Source organism: Mauremys reevesii, linkage group 2 (genome assembly GCF_016161935.1).
Source record: "Mauremys reevesii isolate NIE-2019 linkage group 2, ASM1616193v1, whole genome shotgun sequence".
Lineage (NCBI taxonomy): Eukaryota > Metazoa > Chordata > Testudines > Geoemydidae > Mauremys > Mauremys reevesii.
Window position 1 is genome coordinate 181850922 of NC_052624.1, and position 25631 is coordinate 181876552.

The 25631-nt window shown below is 40.4% G+C and overlaps 1 protein-coding gene across 7 annotated transcripts in view; it reads left to right on the forward strand.

The window, feature by feature from the left end:
- Positions 1-25631, forward strand: part of CDKAL1 (CDK5 regulatory subunit associated protein 1 like 1) — a 653139-nt gene that overhangs the window by 596329 nt on the left and 31179 nt on the right. For 4 of the 7 annotated variants that reach the window (XM_039521848.1, XM_039521850.1, XM_039521851.1 and 1 more), the window contains exon 16: positions 20860-21644. The exons of the other annotated variants lie outside the window; for them this stretch is intronic. In XM_039521848.1, the coding sequence (XP_039377782.1) occupies positions 20860-21054 (195 nt within the window). In that variant the 3' untranslated portion in view covers positions 21055-21644. Of the gene's footprint in view, positions 1-20859; positions 21645-25631 lie in introns of those variants that run through there. 7 annotated transcript variants of the gene reach the window in all.

A 25631-nucleotide genomic window follows, 5' to 3' on the forward strand; every position in this document is an offset into this window, starting at 1 on the left:
TGAATCATGTTTCCACCTTGCCCTCATCTATCCATCCATCGCTTTATCCTAGTAATGGCTTCACATGAACACTTAAGCACTGCAGCACATAAAAAGCATATCAACCTTTTGAAAGGAAACAGGTTTAAAAGGGTTACATAACTTACTCTCAACAGACAAAATGTCAGCAGGAGATTCAGGTGTTCTGGGTATTTTATATACATACTGCTGATTAGTTGAAGTTCTGCCCTTTAAAAAGGACTTTTAAGAATTTTTCTTCTCCATTTATTATTAATTTCCAAAACCATTGACGTGAAAGGGTTTATTAGTTTGGCAGCCAGTTTTGAAAGCAAGTGAAAATTGCATTCATGAGGTTAAGAAACAGCTTAATTTAAAACTGTTGAAAGTAGATCTAATTTCAAACAGGTCAGCAAACCATGTTAGGAGCAAATTAGGGTGTTCCTTCCTTAATTCTAATACACCCTGAAGTCACTTAATAAAATGATCAATAGACAGCTAACTGATATTGTAATACTCTTTTTTTTATAACACTGTGGACTCTTGTTGCCTGTTTTTGAAAGGTAACTGAGAATTATAAATGCAATGCTGCATTTATACTTTTTAATTAATATGTATATTATTCTTGTAAATCCGATATACAGGCGAGTCTCATTTTACGTGCATTTAACATACACGAATTCAGCTTTGCACAGTCGGCAAAAACAAAAAAAAGAGAAAAATAACAATTTTAATACTGTACTTGTAATGCGGGCGATTCCGCCCGCCATTACACTCAATGTAATTTTGACTATACGCGATTTTCACTTTACGCGCTGACAGCGGAGCGTAAGCCCAGCGTAAGGGTATGTCTACACTACGGGATTATTCCGATTTTACATAAACCGGTTTTGTAAAACAGATTGTATAAAGTCGAGTGCACGCGGCTACACTAAGCACATTAATTCGGCGGTGTGCATCCATGTACCGAGGCTAGCGTTGATTTCCGGAGCGTTGCACTGTGGGTAGCTATCCTGTAGCTATCCCATAGTTCTCGCAGTCTCCCCTGCCCATTGGAATTCTGGGTTGAGATCCCAATGCAAAAACAGTGTCGTGGGTGATTCTGGGTAAATGTCGTCACTCAATCCTTCCTCCGTGAAAGCAACGGCAGACAATCATTTTGCGCCCTTTTTCCCTGGATTGGGAGCTCAGCCAAAAATGCAAATGCTTTTCGGAGACTGCGGGGACTGTGGGATAGCTGGAGTCCTCAGTACCCCCTCCCTCTCTCCATGAGCGTCCATTTGATTATTTGGCTTTCCGTTACGCTTGTCACACAGCACTGTTCGCGGGGCTTTTCCTGTCTACCTGGCCAGTGCATCCGAGTTCAAATGGCTTTCCAGAGCGGTCACAATGGTGCACTGTGGGATACCACCCAGAGGCCAATACCGTCGATTTGCGGCCACACTAACCCTAATCCGACATGGCAATACCGATTTCAGCGCTACTCCTCTCGTCGGGGAGGAGTACAGAAATTGGTTTAAAGAGCCCTTTATATCGATATAAAGGGCCTCGTTGTGTGGACGGGTGCAGGGTTAAATCGGTTTAACGCTGCTAAATTCGGTTTAAACGTGTAGTGTAGACCAGGCCTAAGATGAGACTCACCTGTAATTTTGCTAGGACAAATCTATTGAAGTAGTTCTGATCTAAGATTATAATTACCTTAGTTTTATAGGGATTCTTTATACTTTGGGCTTCATAATTTTTCTTGTTTCAGAAACAGTTTATCTCTTACATGCTAAATGATTTCCCACAATACTTTACTGTGTCTGTGGCCCTTTGATGGTGACTTATCCATGTAGTGTGATCCGATTGTTGGATATTAGTTTTTGTTTTAACTGCATCATTAATTTTACCATGACTTTGCTATCCTAATTATTTCACATGGTGTATTAATTTACATAGCCCAAAGGGCTTCACAGTGACAATGACATTTTCAAAACAGCATCCTTTCTTTCACATTCGCTCCATCATTATACTGTATCTTCATAACTAATTCATTGAGTGGTTGCCTTATCCCCATAATGAGTAATCAGACGGTCACATCATTGTATCCTTGTAAGTCAAGATGGAAAAGCAGGTTAACCCGAAAGGTTAGCCCTAACTGAGAACTGTGACAGAGAATTCAGCTCTGTCCAGTGCAATTTCAGAAGCATAAAGTTCCTCTTCAAGTCTTTTGGTTTGGGTGGTCTAGGTATGGGGTTTTGAATTTTGTTACCAGCAGCTTTAGACAGGAAATCTTTCATTGTGCCAGGGATGAGAAGAGAAGAGCCTTTTCAGTAGAAGATGGAGATGGATTTCTAAACAGTAGTATTTGCTTTAATTGAGTGATTATGTACCTTATAGTTCCATGTCATCAAAATGCCATCCTTTGAGGTGGTTCTCTGAAAACTAGAGTCTTAATTCTTTTGTCTGAGACATACACTCCTAAATGCAGTGGGAACATTCAAAAAACTAGATATGGCCTAATACTTGAACATATTAGTTATCTATTAATATTAGACATTTCCAAAGTAATGAAGCAAACTTCCTGAACCAGGATTCACATCAAGAGATTATTTTTACATATAGTAACCATGTATACTCGCTGTATATAATGTAATATTAAGCAACATCCTCTATCATGTATTTAAACAGATCAAGCCATTGCTATTTCAGGTGAATCAGAAGTATAAAAAGACCTGTTTGCCTTCTTAAAACCAAACAATCTCTCCCTAAATCTGATATCTCTTGAAAGTATTTCTCTCAAATTACAGAATGAGAGAATTACTTTTAAAACTTGTGTTTTATCTCTGAGAACCTAGGGTGCTCAAGAGGCTCGACTCTTGGATTTATTTGACTTCATATTCAGTTCTCCTCTCTACTTGGTTCCAACAAAAACTGTTCCTGTGAGTTTTTTATGGAGAACTATAAAAGAAAAGAGACATTTTGGTATGTTTTTAATTATTTAAACACCTAATCAAAGACAGAACACTTTTACTTGGGATTAATGTGAATACACCAATTTTGATTTCTTACTCCTAACTTTTCCTCATTGATTGTCTGTAAATGCATCACGTGGCAGGATTTCTTTCCCCCAATTCACTCCTTCAGGTGCTAAAACACTGCATAGAGATGCAGAAATATTTTTGCTGACACACACCGATGCCAGGCCACATGTCTCCTATTAGCTCCAATCCAAGAGTATAACTGGAGTTGAAGTGACCCTCTAAGCAGAAGGAATTGGAGAGGGAAGAGGGGAGTCCTGCACTGAAAACTCTAGGAACAGTTGAGCTTGGTGGTGTTGGTTGTTAACAATAAAGGGGTGTATTTGGATCATATCAAGTGTGCAAGATACACTGAAGCACGGTGGAAACTCCCATCTTCTTACTGGGTCTTTTAGATAATTATACCATCGTTGATCTTTCATCACAAAAGATCTTAAAGCACTTTATAAATTACAATACAGTTAGAGTTTGCGATACCTTCTGAGATCAGTTCAAAACAGGTTCTCAGGTTTTTATGTCATAACCGATGTCTGAGTTTGTAGGCCTCAGTCTTCAAAGGGGGTTGGCTCAAAATTAACATGGTTTTCCTGTGTTTGAGTATTGGACTTCTCTAAGATTCCCTTCTATTCTGAGTCAACAGACAAGCTCCAAGTCCAGTGTGTTCATGCTTCTTTGCTTTGGTTCACTGGAAATGGGACTAAGCCTCCGTTTTGATCAATAACAGAACTATGGCCTTGGGAAAATAGATTTTTCCATATAAAAGTAAATATAAAATGTGAGTCAAAATACAAAATCAGACAATTTCCAGTAACAGGGAATTACAGGGGGTTTTACTGTATTAGGCTTTAGCCTGCCAGAGTCCAATAGATGCTTGGGCTAAGAGAAAAGGCTTTTGTATGTGTTTTTTGTTAGAGCATGAGAGCTCAACCAAAAGGCAGCTCCTCTGTCTGAGACACCAAGTGAAAATGGCTTATACCAGACTGACCCACCCAATGACGTGGTGAACAGCAGACAACAGGACTATAAAAGGTTTTATCATTTGACTTGCCTCATGAGCTCAGTGTAAACAAACTCAGCTCCTTGAACCCCATTGTCTTGAGTAGTTCAGAGACAGAGTAAAAAAGTTTTGCTGAATACTTTGTAGTCAAAAAATGTTCTAAGAAATCAATGCTTTTAAGTAAACACATGTCAATCTCAAACTGCAGAGCTGAGTACTTTTGGAGTTACCCACAACTCTATATATTGCGTTACAATACAATATATATTAGTAAAAATTAGGGCTGTCAAGCAATTAAAAAAAAAATCACGTGATTAATCACACTGTTAATAATAGAATACCATTTATTTAAATATTTTTGGATATTTTCTACATTTTCAAATATATTGATTTCAATTACAACACAGTGTAATTGTAAAAAAAACCAGTGTGCAGTGCTTACTTTTTATTTATTTTTGATTACAAGTATTTGCACTGTAAAAAACAAAAGAAATAGTATTTTTCAATTTACCTAATACAAGTACTGTAGTGCAATCTCTTTATCATTAAAGTTGAACTTACAAATGTAGAATTATGTACAAAAAACTGTATTCAAAAATAAAACAATGTAAAATTTTAGAGCCTGCAAGTCTACTCAGTCCTATTTGTTGTTCAGCCAATTGCTCGGACAAATAAGTTTGTTTACTTTTGCGGGCGATAATGCTGCCCGCTTCTTGTTTATAGTGTCACCTGAAAGTGAGAACAGGCATTCTCATGGCACTGTTGTAGTCAGCGTTGCAAAATATTTACATGCCAGATGTGCTAAAGATTCATATGTCCGTTCATGCTTCAGCCACCATTCCAGAGTACATGCGTCCAGGCTGATGACAGATTCTGCTCGATAACAATCCAAAGTAGTGTAGACCGACACATGTTCATTTTCATCTGAGTCATATGCCACCAGAAGAAAGTGGTTTTTCTTTTTTGGTGGTTTGGGTTCTGTAGTTTCTGCATTGGAGTGTTGCTCTTTTAAGACTTCTGAAAGCATGCTCCACACCTCGTCCTTCTCAGATTTTGGAAGGCACTTCAGATTCTTAAACCTTGGGTGGAGTGCTATAGCTACCAGGAAGACACACTTCTCTAATGGTCTCGGTGCCTCTCTAGGCATCCTCATCAGTACCAACTACTTTAGCAAGAAGAGTCTTTTCAGAACAACATATATTCTCAGTACCAAAAATGGAATGGTGCGCTGTCCTTCAAACCTCCCCCCAGTACGCAGAAGTTCAGATTCCCCCAGGACTTGTTTGTTTTGGAGGAATCGGTGACTCCCATTTTAGTAGTTACCAAAAGGTTATCAGTATCAAGACAGGCCCAGTCTCAGAGATGGGATATTTCCCTGGTACTGCTTGATTCTACAATACCTTCAGAGAGTTCTGGGACTCCCTCTCTTCCAATTCAAATGTCTCAATCTAAAATTCCCCTGCTCTTCAGGCAAGGGATTTCCCACCTAAGACTTTTGAAAAGAGAGGAGAGTTACACCAAAGATCAGCCTGTGTTCCCCCGAACTGGTTTGAGCGCCAGTGGATGCCACCCCTGCTGACTTTTGAACTCCCCCAGTGGCCATACTGGAATCCTTGGGTTGCATATCGACAGCAACTTTCCCATTCTCCTAGTCTTTCTTCTGGGTACTACACAGGAAGATACTCCCAAACTCAAACTATCCCTCCTCCTCTACCTCAGGGGCGGGAGGGATACACCATAAGGCATCTAAATACTTTGAGGAGCAGAAGGCCAGGGAAGATAAAGCCTGAGCAAGTTGGTGTCGGTCCTAGGTCAGGTATGAGACACTCTCAATTAGTGGAAGGACCCAGACGTATGTGTGGATATTCCGTTTGTTCAGCCTCCTCCCTCTATCACTGTAATTACAGATGCATTCCTGATAGGCTGGAGAGCGCATTTGAGGACGCACACCTCTCAGAGCAAATGCAGGTGACACAGCTGCACATCAGCCTTTTTGAGCTGAGGGCAGTCAGCAACGTCTGTATCCTCTTTCTCCCTATAATCAGAAGCAGGTGCATAAAGATCCTGACAAACAACATAGCTTTCATGTTCTATATCAACTGATAAGGAAGGGCCACATCCCCTTCCCTTTGTGCTGAAGTATTAAAGCTCTGGAACTGGTGAATAGCCCTTTACATCCATATTTCAACAGCTTACCTTCCAGGGATATAAAACAGGTTAGCAGCTGAACCCAGCAGGTACTTCTCTCAGGACTGCAAATGGGAGTTGGATTCTCAGTCTTTCCGTTTAATTGTTCTGATTTGGGGAGTTCCAACAGTAGACCTCTTTGCCACTGTGACCAGCAGGAAATGCAAACATTTTTGCTCAAGGGAGGATTGAGTTTTCCCTTTTGAAGAGACATCTTCCTTGTTCCATGGACAAGAGGCCTTTTATATGCGTTTCCCCCAACACCCAGATTCTGAAAGTGATAAACAAGATCAAGCACCACAAAGCCCAGGACAATATTCATAGTCCCAACATGGTCCAGACAAATATGGTATCTGTACCTGATTCACATAGCTGTTTGTCAGGCATTCAGCTTTCCGTTCATCCCTCATTTTCTTTGCCAAGATACCATTTGAACTCTTCACTCCAACCCAAAGATTCTTTGTCTCAAACTTGGCTCCTTGATGGTTCATGGGACTAGCATCTATTCGTTCTAAGGAGCTACAACAGGATTATTGAACAACAAGAAAGAGTCCATGAGATAAACTTTCCTTCACAAGGTGAAACGGTTAAGCCTTTGGTGTGTCCAGATAAATGTTCACCTGCTCACCCTTCCCTCTTGTCCTTGATTAGCTCCTGGAGCTAAAAAAAAATAGGATTGTCTATAAGCTCAGTCAGTGTTCACCTGGTGTTTGTAACAGCCTTTTATTCTCAGTCTTCATCTTACAACTGTAAGGGTTCTCAGGATTGGGGAACCTTTTCCCCCAAGTTAAGGAACTCACTCCTATCTAGGATTTGTATTTAGTATTTAGATGCCTTATGGTGTGTCCCTCCTCCCCCACCCATTTTAAGTCAACGACCACCTTTTCCCTCATACATTTATCTCGGAAGACAGTTGTTTTGGTAAGTAGCACCTCTGCTCACAGGGTGGGGAAATAGGGATTCTAATGGCAGACCCTCCATTTACAGTATTTTTCAAGGACAATGTCTCATTATGCTCATACCCTAAATTTTTGTCAAAGATGTCCAAGTTTCACATCAACCAGGTTATCCATCTTCATTTTTTCCCCAAAGCCACATCAGTCCGTAGAGTAACCCATTTTACAGACTGTGGATGTTAGGAAGGTGTTAGCCTTTTATTTGGACAGAACTAAGTTTTATGAAATCACCCAGCTGGTTCGTGACTGTTGCAGGTAGCTGTAAAGGTTCAGTGATTTCCACCCAAAGACTTTCCAGGTAGATTTCTGATTGTGTTATATTGTGTATGAAACTGCAGACATACAGCCTCCTCCTAGGATGTTGGCCCACTCCACAAGATCTACATCTGTGGCATTACGCAAGAATGTTCCTATTGTAGAAATTTGTAAGGCTCTCACTCAGACTTCCATACATACCTTTCCAAGTACAGTGTAGCAGTCCAGTCTTGTAGTTCAGACGCTGCCATTGGAAATGCAGTATTCTCTTCGGTTTTGGACTTGGCTCCGAAGCCCCCATCTCCCGGCGAGGGATACTGATAATAGTCACCTGAAGTGGAGCACCTATAGGGACAGTACTAGAAGAAGAAGGAGAGGTTATTCACCTTGTGCAGTAACTTGAGTTCTTTGAGATGTGTCCCTCTATGGGTGCTCCACTACTTGCCCTCCTTCCCCTCTGCTTCAGAGTTTCCTCTAAGGACTTCATGGTAGAGAAGAAACTGAGGGAGGTTCACCCGTGCATCCCTATGTAGCCTTGGAGCAGGGCACTAAGAACCATAGAGAGCATGTGTGAGCCAAATGGGCATTACTACCAAAAAATTTCAATTAAAGGCGCATGGGGCATGAGCTCATCTGAAATGGAGCACCCATAGAGGGACACATCTCAGACAACTCCAGTTACTGCACGAGGTGAATAACCTCTCCGCAGCCAGCTGGAGGCTGACTCTACCCTGCACTAAACTGTGGAACACGAAGTATCCCTGTGGACCATGCTGATGCTCACCAGGTTCCTTCATGCGCTTTGATCTGCTCCTGTTTCAAAGTGGGATAGATCAAAGTGCACTAGGGAACTATTAGTGTCCGTAAGAAATTGTGTGGCAGGTTAATGCAGGGTAGGTTCATACCCTAGCTTACTAAATGTTCATGTAGACAAGACATTGGATTGTACAAGAATCAAAACATGGCAAACCTGATAAAATTGTAAACACACTTTTGAAGCTTCTGGGGTAAAATATGTAGATGAGCCATTTCCAGAGGTGCACCTCAGTCCCTCCTGTTCTGTCCATGTGACACACAATACTTTAGTCTCCTGAGGGCTTTAATACTTTGGTCTAATTCCAGTTGTTGGGTTCAGTGTCAGAGTTTTGGATGGCATTGGTGGCCTGTAATATACAGGAGGACAGACTAGATGATCTGGTGATCCCTTCTGGCCTTAAACTCTGTCATTCCATATTTCACACCAGATCTGTCAGAGTTTCCCACCTGTAAGGTACAATGCTCTTTCTACTTCCTTTTCCAAACGAAGTGTATTCATTAGAACTTAATCTTCTCTTAAGGACACATGCACAGTACTCACAGTAAATAGATAATACTGAAGCATAAATACTAAATCAAAACACAGCACAATAGAGGAAAACTGGGTACCTGTGTATGACACATACCAGACAGATTATTGGTCATTAGGAAAGGAGCTTTGTCTAGAGGTTAAACCACAGGCAAGTCACTTAACCTTTCTGTGCATTGATTTACTTATATTTAAGATAACAAGGGTGATGTGAGACTTAATTTATTCATGTTTGTAAAATGCTTTGAAATCCTCAAATACAAATTGCCAGATAGGTGCAAAGTATTAGTATTATCATGTAGCAAGATCATTTTACAAAAAGGATCTTTATGAATGTCTATCTATCAAACTGATAATTCTTTCAAAGTCTGTCATCTGTTCCTTGAAAAGGTGGTAAAAGTGATTCCTTGATTGTCAGGAATTCTTTAACTACCTGAGCCAGTCAACAAGACATTTACCTAATTTTTCTCACAGGAAGGGACACTGAGGATGCTGTAACACAATCAGAGGTTCTGTCATAGGACGACGGGGGAAGGGCCAGATGTATAATTCTCAGTAGCCTAAAAGGAACAAATAATACCATTTTTTTCTCAGAGAGTGCCTTTGTGAAGTGAAAAGAGAAGTGGCTACTATGATGCCTTTTTAATTTTAATGAAGTCACAAGAAGGAGTTTTTAATCCAAAAATACCAATTTCTGAAAGATTAAATCAGACAAGGTCACGGGGTTGTAATATTCCTTTTCCCTACGAACACCTCATATGTTTGTCATTTTCAGTATGTCTCCTGTGTTTTTCTCTTACTTTCTTCTTTTCTACTCCTGATGAGAAGCTTCTGTGTTAACTAATTTCAGTAAGATTTCTTCAAAGGGTTTCAAAAAGGTGGGAGTAATAGATTGAAATGAGTAAGCCTCAGAATCCCTGCTAAGTTGTAAAACAACAGAAGAGACTCACATTGATTCAGCGTCTCTGATTTTACAAGGAATTATGTTGCCTAGAACCAGTGAGATTATATGTGTTTGACAGGAGCTGATTATGTTTGCACCATGAACATTTTTTAAAAGGTCTAATGTGGCCAACCTACAGAGTGGAAGAATTACCTGTGTCAGTCTTAACAACATATTGATACTAAAAAGCATTTTTGCTGAGCTTATTATACAATATAACTGACTGCTAGATAATGATAGTATCAGAGGGGTAGCCGTGTTAGTCTGGATCTGTAAAAGCAACAAAGAATCCTGTGGCACCTTATAGACTAACAGACGTTTTGCAGCATGAGCTTTCGTGGGTGAATACCCACTTCTTCGGATGCAAGTGGTGGAAATTTCCAGGGGCAGGTTTATATATGCAAGCAAGAAGCAAGCTAGAGATAACGAGGTTAGTTCAATCAGGGAGGATGAGGCCCTGTTCTAGCAGTTGAGGTGTGAAAACCAAGGGAGGAGAAACTGGTTCTGTAATTGGCAAGCCATTCACAGTCTTTGTTTAATCCTGAGCTGATGGTGTCAAATTTGCAGATGAACTGGAGCTCAGCAGTTTCTCTTTGAAGTCTGGTCCTGAAGTTTTTTTGCTGCAGGATGGCCACCTTAAGATCTGCTATTGTGTGGCCAGGGAGGTTGAAGTGTTCTCCTACAGGTTTTTGTATATTGCCATTCCTAATATCTGATTTGTGTCCATTTATCCTTTTCCTTGGAGACTGTCCAGTTTGGCCGATGTACATAGCAGAATGATAAATGATAAACTGTGCCACTGTGAGCAGATTCTTCTGCAGTGTGCGAGGCTGGGAGGAATGGGACATAGCTTTTTCACAATCAGGGGCGGCTCTACCTTTTTGGCTGCCCCAAGCAGTCATGCGCGGGAGGCGCCCCGGAGCCGCGGGAGCAGCGGACCTCCCGCGGGCATGACTGCAGAGGGTCCGCTGGTCGCACGGCTCAGCTGGACCTCCCGCAGCTGCGGACGGTTCGCAGGTCCGGCGGCTCCGCTTGAGCTGCTGCAGGCGTGCCGGCGGGAGGTCCAGCCGAGCCGCGGGACCAGCGAACCGTCCGCAGTCATGCCTGCGGGAGGTCCACTTGAGCCGTGGGATGAGCGCCCCCTCCGCAGTCATGCCTGCGGCAGGTCCGGTCCTCCCGCGCTCCGGTGGACCTCCCGCAGGCATGACTGCGGCAGGTCCGCCGGCCCAATCTGCCGCCTCCTCCCCCCCTCCCCCCGGGAAAGGGCCGCCCCACGCGCGTGCTTGCCGCGCTGGGGTCTGGAGCCGGCCCTGTTCACAATTTCTGTGGCAACCAATATCAGCTCACTGTTTTCTTAAGCTTCTCCTGATTGTGTTTTATCCATCTCTAGTTTATAGTCTTACACTTAGGGCTTGTCTATACTACCCACCAGATCGGCAGGCAGCGATCGATCCATGGGGGTTGATTTATCACACCTAGGCTAGACGCGATAAATAGACTGCCAAGCGCTCTCCCGTCAACTCCGGTACTCCACCGGAGCGAGAGGCACAGGCGGAGTCAACGGGGGAGCGTCAGCAGTCGACTCACCTCAGTGAAGACACTGCGGTGAGTGCATCTAAGTACGTCGACTTCATCTACGTTATTCACGTAACTTATTGCTTAACTTAGATCGATTCCTCCCCATAGTGTAAACCAGGCCTTAGATAGTAAACTCAATAGTGCAGGGACCATATCTTTAGGTGTGTCTGCACATCACCCTGGAGGTGCAAGTTCCAGCTTGAGGAGACTTACCCATACTAGCTGTGACTGAGCCAGTGCACTAAAAATAGAGTAGCCATGGTGGTGCAAGTGGGGCTAGCTGCCCTAAGTAAATACCCACCCAAGATGCTATGTACGTACTTGGGGCAGCAAGCCCCTCTTGCCACCACAGCTACACTCTATTTTTAACACAATAGCTTGATCAGAATTGGGACAGGTCTGTCTCCTCAAGCTGGAATTTATACCTCCACCTTGAAGTGAAGACAGACTCTTTGTTACATTTGTAAAGTGAAGCTGCAGCCTCTAGGCACTACCGTAATACAAAGAAGAATGGGACATCAGAAAGGTAACTCTAGTATTTTAGATTTTGCAATTTCAGTGTCTATATTCACAGGAAGATCAGGATTGAGACAAAAAGATTTAAGATCTGTTCTGCCTTGTGAACCCTGGTATGTGTAAAAAAAAATCAAAGAATTTAAAATCTTAACTCTATGTACTATAAAATAATATCTGAGTGAAAAGTGAATATGGGGGATCACATAAAGGTCAGTACAGGAATAAAAGTGCATATGGGCAGAGAAATGATGTGGTTGTGGGTGAAAAACTCCCATACTCTGTGAGAGTAAGCAGAACAGGAGTCATAATTTAATTGATGTAATTAGGTCTTTAAGGACAAATCGTCCTGGAATGACACTTATATGATCCAAAGGAAGCCATGGCACATCCAAGACGGGGAAGTGATGAAAGACCTCTGTGCACTGTGAAAGTAAACAGATAGTTCCCATTACCATTTAATGACAGCAGTTAAGTCTTTAAAGATCAATAATGCTGGAGTGACACTCGTGATCCAGAGGGGCCAGTGCCAGATGGGAGATCTTTGATGGAGACACAAGATGGGGGCCTGGAAAAGCCAATGCAGAGCAAAAGCAGCAGAGAAACCAAAGAGATTCTAGAGCAAATTAAGTGAAGTGGAAACAGTTACATCAGGAATCAGTGGCTCAAGATAACTATTCATAAAGTAAATGGCCTGAAGTGAAGAGTAAACGCCAGAATGGAAAATTGTATAATATCTGACTGACTTAGGTTATACACACCCATACCGACATCCTGTTCCATATGGAGAAAAGTCTGGAGACTTTGTTAAATACTAAAGAACTATTCTGTGTGAAAATCATAGACTAAAGAGAAACTAAGGACATCTCTCTCGCTCTCAAACCACATAAGGTTGCAAAGTTAAGCACTCAAAAGTTAGGAAATGCCAGAGTTAAGGCTGCCTGGGCAACCTTATTTCAGCCCCCTTGTTTGTATACATTACCAAAACAAAAAATTGAACAGCTCCTCATGAATTGAACACCTTACATTCTGTGCGCTGAATAAGTTAGAATTCATGTGGGGGAAAAAAGTATGTAGTCATATAATTAAAACAGTATCCTATCATGCATGCATACAAGGAGGCCAAAATTAATTCTAGCATTTCCTAACTAGAGAAGCTCCCCACCAACATATTCCACATCCCAGTCCCATTCTGCTCACCTTCCCAGTCCCAGTGTCTTTGCCCAGTTTTACTCCTCCAGACTCCCCATTCCGGTCTCCTTGTCCAGCCAGTCCCAATTCCTCCCCTTCCGGCTCCTTATTCAGTATGTATTTCTGACCCACTCCCCCATCCACATTCCTGTTTCCACCAGCTGCTAGTCCCAATCTCCGTCCTAGGCTCCTTATTCAGTTTCAGTTTCCCCCTCCCTTTACCCAGCATGTCCCAGTTCTCTCCTAGCTCCTTGTCAGATCTTTTCATTTATTCATAAAAATTCAGCCTAAGGCAGACACACAGCATGGAAAATTTCAGAGAGGAGTAGGTTGATGGGAGTTAAGGACTTGGGAGTGTCAGCTGTATTGACAGAAAGAAAAGGCCAGATCTTGGAAATATTATGGAGAAAGAAACATCGGGATGTGGCTGCACTCTTGATGTGCTGACCTAGAGCAGGGCAGAACAAAAATTGATCTTCATAATGGACAATGAATCTCAGAGAACTGTTAGATCTGAGATAACTGACACACCCTGTAGCTTAAAGACAGTCTCTGCGTGACCCCTCATTATCAAATAAGCATTTTGTTTGTGATTGTCCACAGGCAAGCTTCTAGTGGTAGTCATGACCTGAGTTGACAGGGTCAGATTCAGTTATTTGGATGTTATCTATGAAAAATAAGACAGGCTTACAGATTGCAGTCTATTTGTGCAATGCTTTCATGAATTTATTTTCCTACTGTAAATTCAGTAATGGTTGGAACTAAGAATCAAAGCATATTACCAAAATGTGTGGAGGCTCCCTCTGTTCCTTCTACTAAGAACAAATAAATATCAGTTATGTATTTAACCATGTCCAGTTCTCTCCCCCTGCCCTTCTTACGTACATAATGAAAAGAATAAACAACGTGAAATTCCTCTTTCAAAAATGCCCTGCTGTTTTGGTTATTTTTCAAGACTTCCCATTTCTTGTAATGAATAAGCAAATGTTAACCGGGCTTTGAATGGGCATCTGGAATCAGTCAGTTCTTAGGTTAGAGGATGGTGAGATTTTACAGATGGAAACGTGGCACATCAGCTGCCCAAACACACTTAAGTTAGGGAACTGAAAAGTTGCAACAGAAACTACTTTTTTTACGTTGATTTTTTTCTGTTTCCAACTAGATAGCATTGCATATTACTTGAGATTCATAATGGCAAGGATGTCACATATTGTTAGGATTGTGAGGATTATGTAATGACATTTGGAAAAAGATAATTCATTTGTATGCAGATTAGGTTTTGACTCTTAAGATCATATCCTGGCCTTCTGGAAAGAGCCTATAGAATTTGGTAGAGATTAAACATATGCGACTCTAGAAAAATGTGGGGGTTCTATAGAAATTACTTCCATAAATCTATAGAATCAAATAGGAAATGTTACCCTTTTTATAACTATCCAGTAGAATTCCATAGCAGGGATATAATTTTCTAATATATTCTATAGGACCTTTTCGTAATTGCTTGCTTTGAAAATCATGAAAATGCCTCCTAAATATAAGAGCCCCAAGTGTGTGCGATTCAAATAGCATAATATGATGCATAATGCATTTTTTTAACATTTTTCTTTTAATTTTTCACATATGCTTGTTGTGCGTGATTATTTAAGATCTGTACAAGTGTGTATGTAGTACTGCAGCGGTTCTCAAACTGTGGGTCAGGACCCCAAAGTGAGTCGCAACCCCATTTTAATGGGGCTGGCATTAGACTTGACGGGGGTCGGGGCTGAAGCCATAGTCTGAGCCCCACTGCCCAAGGCTGAAGCCCTCAAGGTTTGGTGCCCCCCCAGGGCAGTGGGACTTGGGCTTTGCCCCCCCCTGCCTGAGGTGCTGGGGCTTGGGCTTCGGTCCCCCTTCCCTGGGTCGTGTAGTAATTTTGGTTGTCAGAAGTGCGTTGCGGTGCAATGAAGTTTGAGAAACCCTGTAGTACTGCATGGTTGGAATAAAAGATTCAGCAGTCTAATTTATCTTGAGATATATTCCGTCAAATAATTTTTTACTGTAGTTATAGCTAACACTTCAAGCTCTAACAATGCCCCTGAACCATAAAAGAAATTTGCATATAAGAAATGTTTTGAATCCGTTAAAACCTCAGCTCAGAGCTGAAGAGTAGCTATCATGTCTTTGTTGACAAACATGAAGTGAGATCTTACCACACAAAAAAAAAAAAGGCTAGGCTGTGATTGACAGATGCCAAACCTTCAGTTTTGATGCACTTTCATGCACTGCAGTTTAAGTCAGAGACTAGAGCATCAGAAAGACAGCAATCAATGTGGCTGTACAAGAGCACGCAAAATATATTACTCCTGGCAGTTGTCAGTGCAGAATTATTCAGAAAATAATCTGAAATGCATTTGATCATATGCTAGATGGTTTAATAATTTATATTATACCTTATTAGCAAAGTCTTGTGTTTACTTTGCTGTTGCCAAAATAAGATGAAAGACTAATTCAGTGGAAATACGAGATGCTGGACTCAAAGTGGCTGTTTTTGCATTTGTGTTTGATAATTTCTCCCCACTTTTTTCCCTTCTCTCTCTCATTAGTGGGGACAATGTTTCTATTAATTATGAGGTTACCACCAGTTTTAATTTTGAACTGCTTATTTCTGGAAAATAATATCAAGACTCAGTTATGGCACGCATCTTTTTATACATGTGCTAGATGATTTTAGAAGCATAATAAGAGTTACCTGTGTATTTGATCCAAATGTTTTTCAGATGAAAAACAGGCTCGTCTAGCTTTATTCCTATTGACTTGCACCTGATTGCATTATACAGTACTTTTTCCCAATTCCTGAAGTTATGAATATACATTCAAACTAGATTTAAGGAAATGTTATACTTCCACTGGATGTGGATTATGTATGGTGAAAGTTAGACCAACTCAGAATCTTACATATGTGCCTTGAAGATTTTCTTGGAAGTAAATACGTTTTATCAAGACTCTCACAAATGAGACACTATGGTATATCCCACCATATAAACTTAATCCAATGCAGGATGGTGAGTGAGCTCAGTAATCAGACTTATTGGAATGGTGCTGTCAAATACAAGTGAGATTCTTATCCCCTTCCAGTCCGTTCATGCGAGATAAAAGGGCCAGAGTGGCAGGCCTAAAAGGGCCCTAATAACCTGGGTTTTGATTGGGGGAGATTTCCCCTTGCAAGTCATGGTGTTGGGAATGTGTGGGGGTTGGGGCTGGGAGTAGGAAGGGATGTGTCTGTGGCATGCCACAATACACAGCACTATGGAGAGTGCAAGCAGCTCTGGTAGCAGCCATAATTTAGGCCTTACTTGAAATAATTTGCCAGAATAGCTCTATCAGTAGAGGTATACTGGCTACGCCCCTCCTCCTCCAGTGGAGACACAAAATTCTTTTGCTGTATACCTTACAGCCAATTCCCCAAATGGAGTAATTAATACTGGCAAAAGGCTTTTTTTGTGTGCATCTACACTAGGACTTTTGCCAACATAGCTGTCATTCAGGGTGGAAAAAAATCACCCTCCTGATCAACATAGCTTTGCTGTGTCTAAATTACACATTGGTCACTCAAACCCTGGACTAGCCCAGGATCAAGAGGGTGCAAAGGTAGATTTAAATGCACCTTAGTGCCTCTCCCCCAAGCTGCAAATTCCGTGCTTCACCTCTTAGAGATGCAGCACAGAATCTTACCCAATATTACTAGAAGACAGTGGCAGCTACTGGCAGGTAGGGGACAGATCTTATTTCAGAGGCTGTTGTGCAAGATTGGAGCAAGTGGCAGGTGCACAGAACCAGATTAATGCATTCCTCATTAATGCATCTTCTCCAACATATAGTAATGAGAGCAGGACAAATACTTTAAAGAAAAGTTTACCATATTCCCTGTGCAGCGATGTTGCAGGACAGGATTTTGAAACAGGTTAGAGAGTAGTTGGTAGAGTCTGTGCTATATAACAGATGAACATACTACTTACACAAATGAACATTTTTCAGGCTTTCCTAAAGAGATGTGCTATACCAAAAATATATGTGATACATTGAGAAGTAAAACTAAAACAAAATTATCACATTATGTGAAAATCCTGATCTTTTGGTCCATATGGAAGTATTAAACCAGTATAAATTTTCTACTGATTTCAGTATTGAATGATTCATTTGGAATAAAAGTAACATTTAATATAAAAATAGTACTGTACAAATTTATTAGATATTACGCTTTTGGTCTAAAGGGTTTGACAGTGTCCATTGTAATCTGTGATACTGTGAAAATGTGATCGTTTTGTGTAAAGAGTTTGTAAAACTTGATTGCCAATATAAGTACATGCTTCAGAGATTAAAATAAAAAATGAAAACAGAATAGAACTGTAGCGCTGTTGTTAGAAATTTATCCACATTGCAGTAAAGTTGCCATATGAGAAAATCAAGTAAGAAAATAAAAACATGCATACTCAAACAAATAAAACATAGGATTGTGTTCCAATCCATTAATCCTACTGGTGAGAAATATCAAAGCATCATTACCTTCACATATTTTTAAAAAGATAAAACAGTTTATTAAATTATCTGTAACGATCCCCAAACATATTAGATAGATACTCCTGGGGGAATTCTGCGCAAAAAAATAAAAATTCTGCACACAATATTTTAAAATTCTGCATACTTTATTTGTCAAAATAACATAATGTAATCATACTGGTTTCATTTATTTAGGTAATTTATTTAAACTACAATACAATGGATGGTGAATGGGAATGAGGAGCATTGGAGGAAATCCTCAAACCCCCTTGCCTAATAGTAATGTAGCTAGGTTTGACCCTTTGTTTCTAGTTATTAGTCAACAAATATATGGAGCTATATGCTCAGTGTTGCATCATAGGAAACAGCAGGTGAAGGCTGAGGAATCAAACTCAGTTTATTATTGGCTATGAATTTATACTGACAATCACCAGAAAGGTCAGTAGCAAGCAGTTCATGGAGCACATTTTTTCAGTCCAAAAATTTAGACCAGTTCTAGTCACTAAAGCACCATAAGCATTTATAAGGCCATTCTGTCCTTTACACCAGTCTGGCAATGTAAAGAAGCCTTAAAACTTTTACACCTATTTTCTACTCCTGGGGGAATTCACAAAGAAAATGGGAACAATTCACTAAGCAGGCAAACTGCTACATTCTGCTCTGCCTGAGGGGACAGAGCCTGCCCCACACTGACTTCCTCAGAAACACCCCAAAGCCCTGCCCCTCCACGCTAGGCATGCCTCAATAGTGAGTGAGTGGAACAGAGTGTTTCTCTCTCTCTCACATGTACGACTGCCCAGCCCCCCTCATGTCTCTACTGACTGCTCCAGGCGCCCAAACTGACTGCCTGCGTTGCAGGGGAGGGGCATATGACCACTCTTGCGGCTTCTCTTTGCTTCCCCATGAGAAGTCATTTTTCTGTGCAGAAGCAAAGAAATCTGCAGGGGACATGAATTCTGTGCATGTGCAGTGACACAGAATTACCCCAGGAGTAGATAGAAGATGAGATTCTGGTAAGTACATTCAAAGGTTCTTATATGTAATATACTGTGCATCTGGAGAGTAGTGAAAGCCAGTACCTGGAAACACAGGCCAACATTTTAAAATGTTGGTGCCTAATGTTAAGCTTCTAAATTCATATTTAGGCAACTAACGAGAAATGTCTGATTTTCAAAGATGCTGAGTACCTGGGATTTGACTTCACTGGGATTTGTGGGTGCCCAGCTTTTCAGATAACCGAGCCACTTTTATTTAGGTGACTTACATATGGGCTGAGGAATCTAACTTTAGTCATTCAGGTTTGAAAACATTAGCCGGAATTAAATATCAGCATAAATCAGTCTTATAAAATTGTTTTGAAATTTTAGACACAGATGCACAATCTACCTAACGTACAGTATGAAAAACACTTAATATTTTATGTGGCCATGAAAAATAATTATTTGCCTCAGATGAGTAGAATTTTGAAGACATGCAGTTTCTGAGGAGAAGAGATGTTTCCTCCAACTTTGACCAGTCCTAGAAACAAGTATATTACTGGTTAGCTTGTTTCAGATAAATAAAATCCTTAATAATTGGTTTTATGTGGTTTCCAGTTTATTTTGCATGTAAAGGTTAATTAGCTTTGACTCTTGGAATTAAATAGCTGTAGCCAGTTATTAATTTTTTAGATTTCTTAGGAATAAATTTTAATTACTCTACCTATCAGTACAGAGCAATATCTGTCAATACATGCAATATTTTATGGTGAAAAACTAGCATATTCTTCACAATGTAGTGATGCAGTCCTGGAATCCTTTAGTTTTAATATCTCACACTGGAAAGCACTGTGTCCCAATATACTTGTCCATTTACTTCTTCCTTCCTTCATCCAGTTGACAATCTTTTACCTAGAGTACATGTAGCAAGTCATCTTCATTTCACATGTTACATGGTCAGTAATCCTCCAACTAGCATTGTGTGCACTCTAAAATAACAACACCTCAGATGTTAAAACTGCACTTACCTGAGGCTGCATTTTGCCCCTTTGATATTTGTTTATCTAAGCAGTTACAATAATTTTCCTTCCACAAATACTATAACAGTATTTAATCCTGCAGTGGATAAAGGAAGTCAACTGTTTAGGCTGTGCTGTCCCACTTAGATGTGGGCAGGCACCTTCAATGGTTTATATGTGTTGTATTCAGTCAGGAGCTACATTAGCCATGGACAAACATGCACACAGTCCTGTTACAGCAGCTTAGGAATGTATGATTGTTCAGACAGGCACTTTGTAGTACAAGTGGAAAGCAAAAGTGATGATGCCCAGGTAGAAAAAGCGAGGGACAAAAAGTGACTCTCCAAAAATATTTAAAAATGGGAGATTTCAAGAAGTTAAAATCCAAGTGGTCCATTCCAATTTAAGAAAGAAAGAAGGAAAAAAGTATAATATAAACCAAGCATAAGCCAGAATAAACAGAACGAAAAAATTAAATGTTATGACAACACATTAGTAAACCTTTTTTGTTTTAGACTCTTTTCCATCATTTATGCCTTCTTGCAGATGTATTCTGATGGCATTTAAACAGACATGGTTTTTAACCATACAACTCTGTTGAACTAGATGTGTTGCAGTAGAGAACACTTCCGTTAGGCTTAATTTTACCATTCAGATTTTAAGCTGAAATGGCACCTCAGCGTGCTGTAACCATGCTGCAGTATAGATCCAGCTGCTACTGAGGACTGTTGGGGCTTTTAATCAGGTTGAGAGTGGTAATAGCAGCCCTAGCAGGGGACCTTGAGACTCAATATGCTGAACAAGAAGGTGAGTGTTTTAGCACAGCTGCCGGGTGAGGGTCAGGGGAAAAGTGCTGGGGGAGGACTTTGGAACACCACTCAGCTGGCACACCAGGGGTAGACACAATGACATTGGCAGGGCCCTGCTGTGGAAAAGATGGCAATGGTCCCCTATATTGCTAGCTATACAGTCCCATTTGAAGGAACCAAAGAGAGGGAGGGTAGTGAGATAGCAAAACAAAAAAAGACACCCTCCCAAACAACTTCTCTTTGACATTGTTGCCAAGCAATTTGTCTGTTCTGTTAACAGTTTTATTGATTTGGAAATTAATGTCACTGAAGAGACTGACTCGGTATGGCATCAGCACAAATTCTTCACCATATATGAGAAATGAATGAGAAAAACAATAAGAATTCAAGACGCAGTACAGACTGAATTATTGTTTGATTTGAAAAGGGACATTAAGGGGACATTACTAAGGGGAGATTTCCTTTGTCTTTGATATACATCATCAAATGTAATTAGCATGCAAGCTTAATCTAATTCTTACATTTCTCTACAGGAGTTCAGATATGTGCTGGAAAATGGCTTGAATTTGAAAGCATGCCCCTCCCTTGGGATCCGAGAAAAAGCATCATTGAGTTCCAGGATAGTGATGCAACTTCCTTGGCAGCAAGAAGGAGGTGGACTGAAGATGCTGTCTGTCAGCCTGGCTTTACTGGCAATTCTTGTTACTTTTTATTATCGAGGTGTTTAAATACAACACTGATCTGAACTGAATGAAGCTTTTGTGAACAAAAATAAAGTGCTGATTAAAATCTTCAGAGGAAATCTATTTAAAAAACGGATGTAAACCGAGCAATAATTTGTACTCACCCTAAGTCTTTCCTTTCATCCATAGTTTAAGTGAGACCCATCCTGCCCCTATTTGCATTCTGTGGTTATTTTATCAAGAGCAGGAAAATGGTTTGTCATGTCAGACTTTTTCCTCATAGATTTTTTTTTCTTTTTAAAGAAGAAGCAGGTGTTTGCTTATTTGTCTTTTACGTAGCTGCAGGTAAATGTGTGTGCAGGAAACCCATTAAATTGTTAAGGAATCTTTTCTTCCTGCAGAAGTATTGGTAATTTCTTGGGATGCTGAGCATTTTAAGCTGCCTTAAACATTTTTCTTGATGCTTATCTTTGTATATTAAAATCAAATATTCAGTAGTAGAACTGTTGGACCATTGCAATTTGTATGTCACTACTGGTGTGTCAGCCATGTCTGAAGTAATTTTTGTCCTATGACAAAGAAACATCAGTAGCTCAGCCTCCTAATTAGGAACATTAAAGAACATACCCACTTTGTATCCATCTCTTCTCTCCAGCTCTCCACCAGAGTGCCTTGTAAATAAACAGTTATCTTTGTACAGATTTCCAAAATTGCATACCCATAGTTCACGCTGTTTAGAGGCTTAATATGCTTGTGGATAAATTAACAGGATGGATTTCTGGCCCCATTGACTTAGTTGCAGCTAGAATTTCACCCACAACTTTTTATGATCTCAGAATTTTTACAAAAAAAAATGCATCTCAGCAGAAGGTAGGAAAAAATGGCTGCATATACTGTGGTTCTCAGATCAAGTCTTCCAAAGGTATTTGGAAGTCCTTCAGTATGTTACCATCTTACTTTTGACTTTGAGGGGTTGCTCTTATGCATTCTATTATAGAGCATTCTTTATTTGCCTGATTTGTGGGTGGTAAACTTTGGGTATAGATCAAGGATGGATAAACCAATTCTAATCAAATAAGAACTCAGATGGGCCTTCAGGCAAAACACAAACTGAACCCCCCACTGTTTGCTACTTGAGGCTACCATTGTAGACCAATGATAAACTTCAACTAGTGCAACTCTGTTTTATGGAGCAGGTCAGCGTGAGTACGTTATATCTCTGTTCTGTGCTCCCAGTGGCTTCCAAGCTGCTTCTGAGTGCCATTCAAGGTGTTAATTTTTAATTTGTACAGCATCATTATGGTTTGAGACCTAGTTACACAAAAGAGCATCCCTCTATGCACCATCACAGTGGTTGAGAAATCTGATACATTGAGTCTACTCTGAATTTGTATAACCATAGTATTTAGGAGCCCGTGTCATTGATCAGGATCCTGTTTTGCTATCCTAGGTGTTGTAGAAACACAGAACTAAAAGGTAGTCTCTGCCCCGCAAAGCACACTGGGGGGGGGGGAGAAGTAGCCCTAAAGCCTACGCATCCTCACTCTCTCACACACATATTCATTCACAGTAACCACTTGAGTATGTCTTTGGCTATTTAGTAATCAACACCTTTTTTTAGGGCTGTCAAGAGATTAAAAAATGAATGGTGATTAATTGTGCGATTATTCTCACTGTTAATAATAGAGTATCACTTATTTAAATATTTTGGATGTTTTCTACATTTTCAAATATATTGATTTCAATTACAACACAGAATACAAAGTGTAGAATGCTCACTTTATGTTTACTTTTGATTACAAGTTTTTGCACTGTAAAAACAACAAAATAAATTGTATTTTTCAATTCACCTAATACAAGTATTGTAGTGCAATCTCTTTATCATGAAAGTTGAACTTAGAAATACAGAATTATGTACAAAAAAACTGCATTCAAAAATAAAACAATGTAAAATTTTAGAGCCTGCAAGTCCATTCAGTCCTACTTCTTGTTCAGCCAATCGCTCAAACAAACAAGTTTGTTTACATTTGCAGGAGATAATGCTGCCTGCTTCTTGTTTACAATGTCATGTGAAAGTGAAAACAGGTGTTCTCATGACACCATTGTAGCCAGAGTCCCAAGATATTTATGTGCCAGATGCTCTAGAGATTCATATGTCCCTTCATGCTTCAACCACCATGGAAGCATGTCCTCTGGAATGGTGGCTGAAGCATGAAGAGGCATACAAATGTTTAACATAGCTGGGCCATAAATACATTGCAAATACCTATTCTGCACTTTTTGAGTGTAGTTAGTAACAAAAAAAATAAATTTGTAAGTTTCACTTTCACGACAAAGAGATTGTACTACAATACTTGTATGAGGTAAATTTAAAAAATACTATTTCTTTTGTTTATCATTTTTAGCCCTACGTTGCCTCCTTGCCTGCTTTTGCAGGTTCTGGTTCTGCACATACTGTAGGATAATGCGCGAGGTGCTTACAATGCTCACAACAGCAGCGGTGAGCTGAGTGGGCTCTATGCTTGCCATGATATGGCGTCTGAAGTAGAGCAGAGTTGCAGCGGAAGCAGTGGATGATACTGGATGCCACAAGAATAGATATTTATACCGAACGACAAAAGGACCTGTGAGGTGGATTCATGGCATCAGGAGAGCTGAGTTGCAGCGGAAGCGGTGGAGCATGACGGTTAGCACCGCGTACATTTCCTGAAGAAGAACACACGTTCCCGGGAGCCCATGACAGGCAACATGAAGAAATTCACTATCAAGACACGAGCAAGAGAGCAGAGTTGCAGTGCAAGCAGTGGATGACGATGGGATGCCACGAGAATAGATATTTATAAAGAATGACGAGAAGACCTGCGAGGTGGATTCATGGCACCAGGAGAGCAGGTGAGCAGAGTTGCAGCGGAAGCGGCGGTTGGATGACGATGGTTAGCAGTCCTACTGCACCGTCTGCTGAAAGCAGTATGGCATCTGCATGGAAAAAAAGGTGCGAAACGATTGTCTGCCGTTGCTTTCATGGAGGGAGGGGCGACTGACGACATGTACCCAAAAACACCCGCAACAGTGTTTTTGCCCCATCAGTCATTGAGAGCTCAATCCAGAATTCCAATGGGCAGTAGGACAGTGGGAACCGTGGGATAGCTACCTACAGTGCAACGCTCCGAAAGTCTATGCTAGCCACGGTGCTATGGATGCACTTCGCTGACTTAATGCGCTTAGTGGGACACACACAATTGACTGTATAAAATCGCTTCCTAAAAATCGACTTCTATAAATTCGACCTAATTTCGTAGTGTGTGCATACATTTCGTTATAGTAGTCTCGTACGATGACCCAGCACATATAATTCATACTGACTTACAGGGTGGGAGGAATAACTCAGTGGTTTGAGCATTGGCCTGCTAAACTCAGGGTTGTGAGTTCAATCCTTGAGGGGGCCACTTAGGGATTTGGGGCAAAAATCAGTACTTGGTCCTGCTAGGGAAGGCAGGAGGCTGGACTCAATGACCTTTCAAGGTCCCTTCCAGTTCTAGGAGATTGGTATATCTCTTATTATTATTAGTGCAAATATTTGTAATAAAAATAATATACACTTTGATTTCAATTACAACACAGAACACAATGTATATGAAAATGTAGAAAAACATTCAAAATATTTAATAAATTTCAATTTGCATTCTATTGTTTAACAGTGCGATTAAAACTGCAATTAATCGCGATTAATTTTTTGAGTTAATCGCATGAGTTAACTGCGATTAATTGACAACCCTACTTTTTTTCCCAAACAAGAAGGAACCTCAACTGTGTCTGTTTTTAGATGACTGTGATAGCTTTGCGCTCTCTACTTCAAACTCTTTTCAGTGAGAAATCTCTCACGCGACAAAAACTTGAATGGCAAGGGCATGTTAAATCTGCTCTAAACACCAAGCTGAGAGAGTTTTTTTCCTGCTGTTTGGGCAGGATTGACATTTAATCCTTTCATTAAACGGCATTCTTTTACTGATGACATCCTCATTTAGCAATGAGCATAAAACACAAATTGTCTTTTTGCATAAGCCTTATGTTTAAGAGAGAGAAAGAGAAAAGGTACATTTTGAGGAGAGTTCATACACCTCTGTCACATCGCTGCCTGCATATTTCTGAACATCTGACAGCTTCTGTTAATTTAGTTTCACTCCCTAGTTCAACTTCCCATATGGAAAGCTGGAATGATTTTTGAATAACAGCCAATAATATCTGAAGTGGCAGCAACTGGCAACTCTGACACTGATCTTGGCTATGACCATTACCCAGAATCCCTCTGTTCTTCTTGAGAAGCAATTACAATTTCACAGGTTGGAATTAAAATTCCCTGTGGTATGCAATAGAGTAACTGAAACTGTCAAACTGATTTCAAGCTGCTAATCTTTCACTGTGGTATGAGTGAAAATAGAGTCTCTCTTACCCATACACAGGTCTGACAACTTAAGAGCTCCAATCTTCCAATTCATTGGAATACATACAGAAGGTGGCTTGCTCTGCCCACACACAGGATGTCTATAAATATGTCTGTGAAAATGTATGTTAATATTAAGCTTATATTTTAAAATAGCTTGTCATGATAAGTATTATTTCAG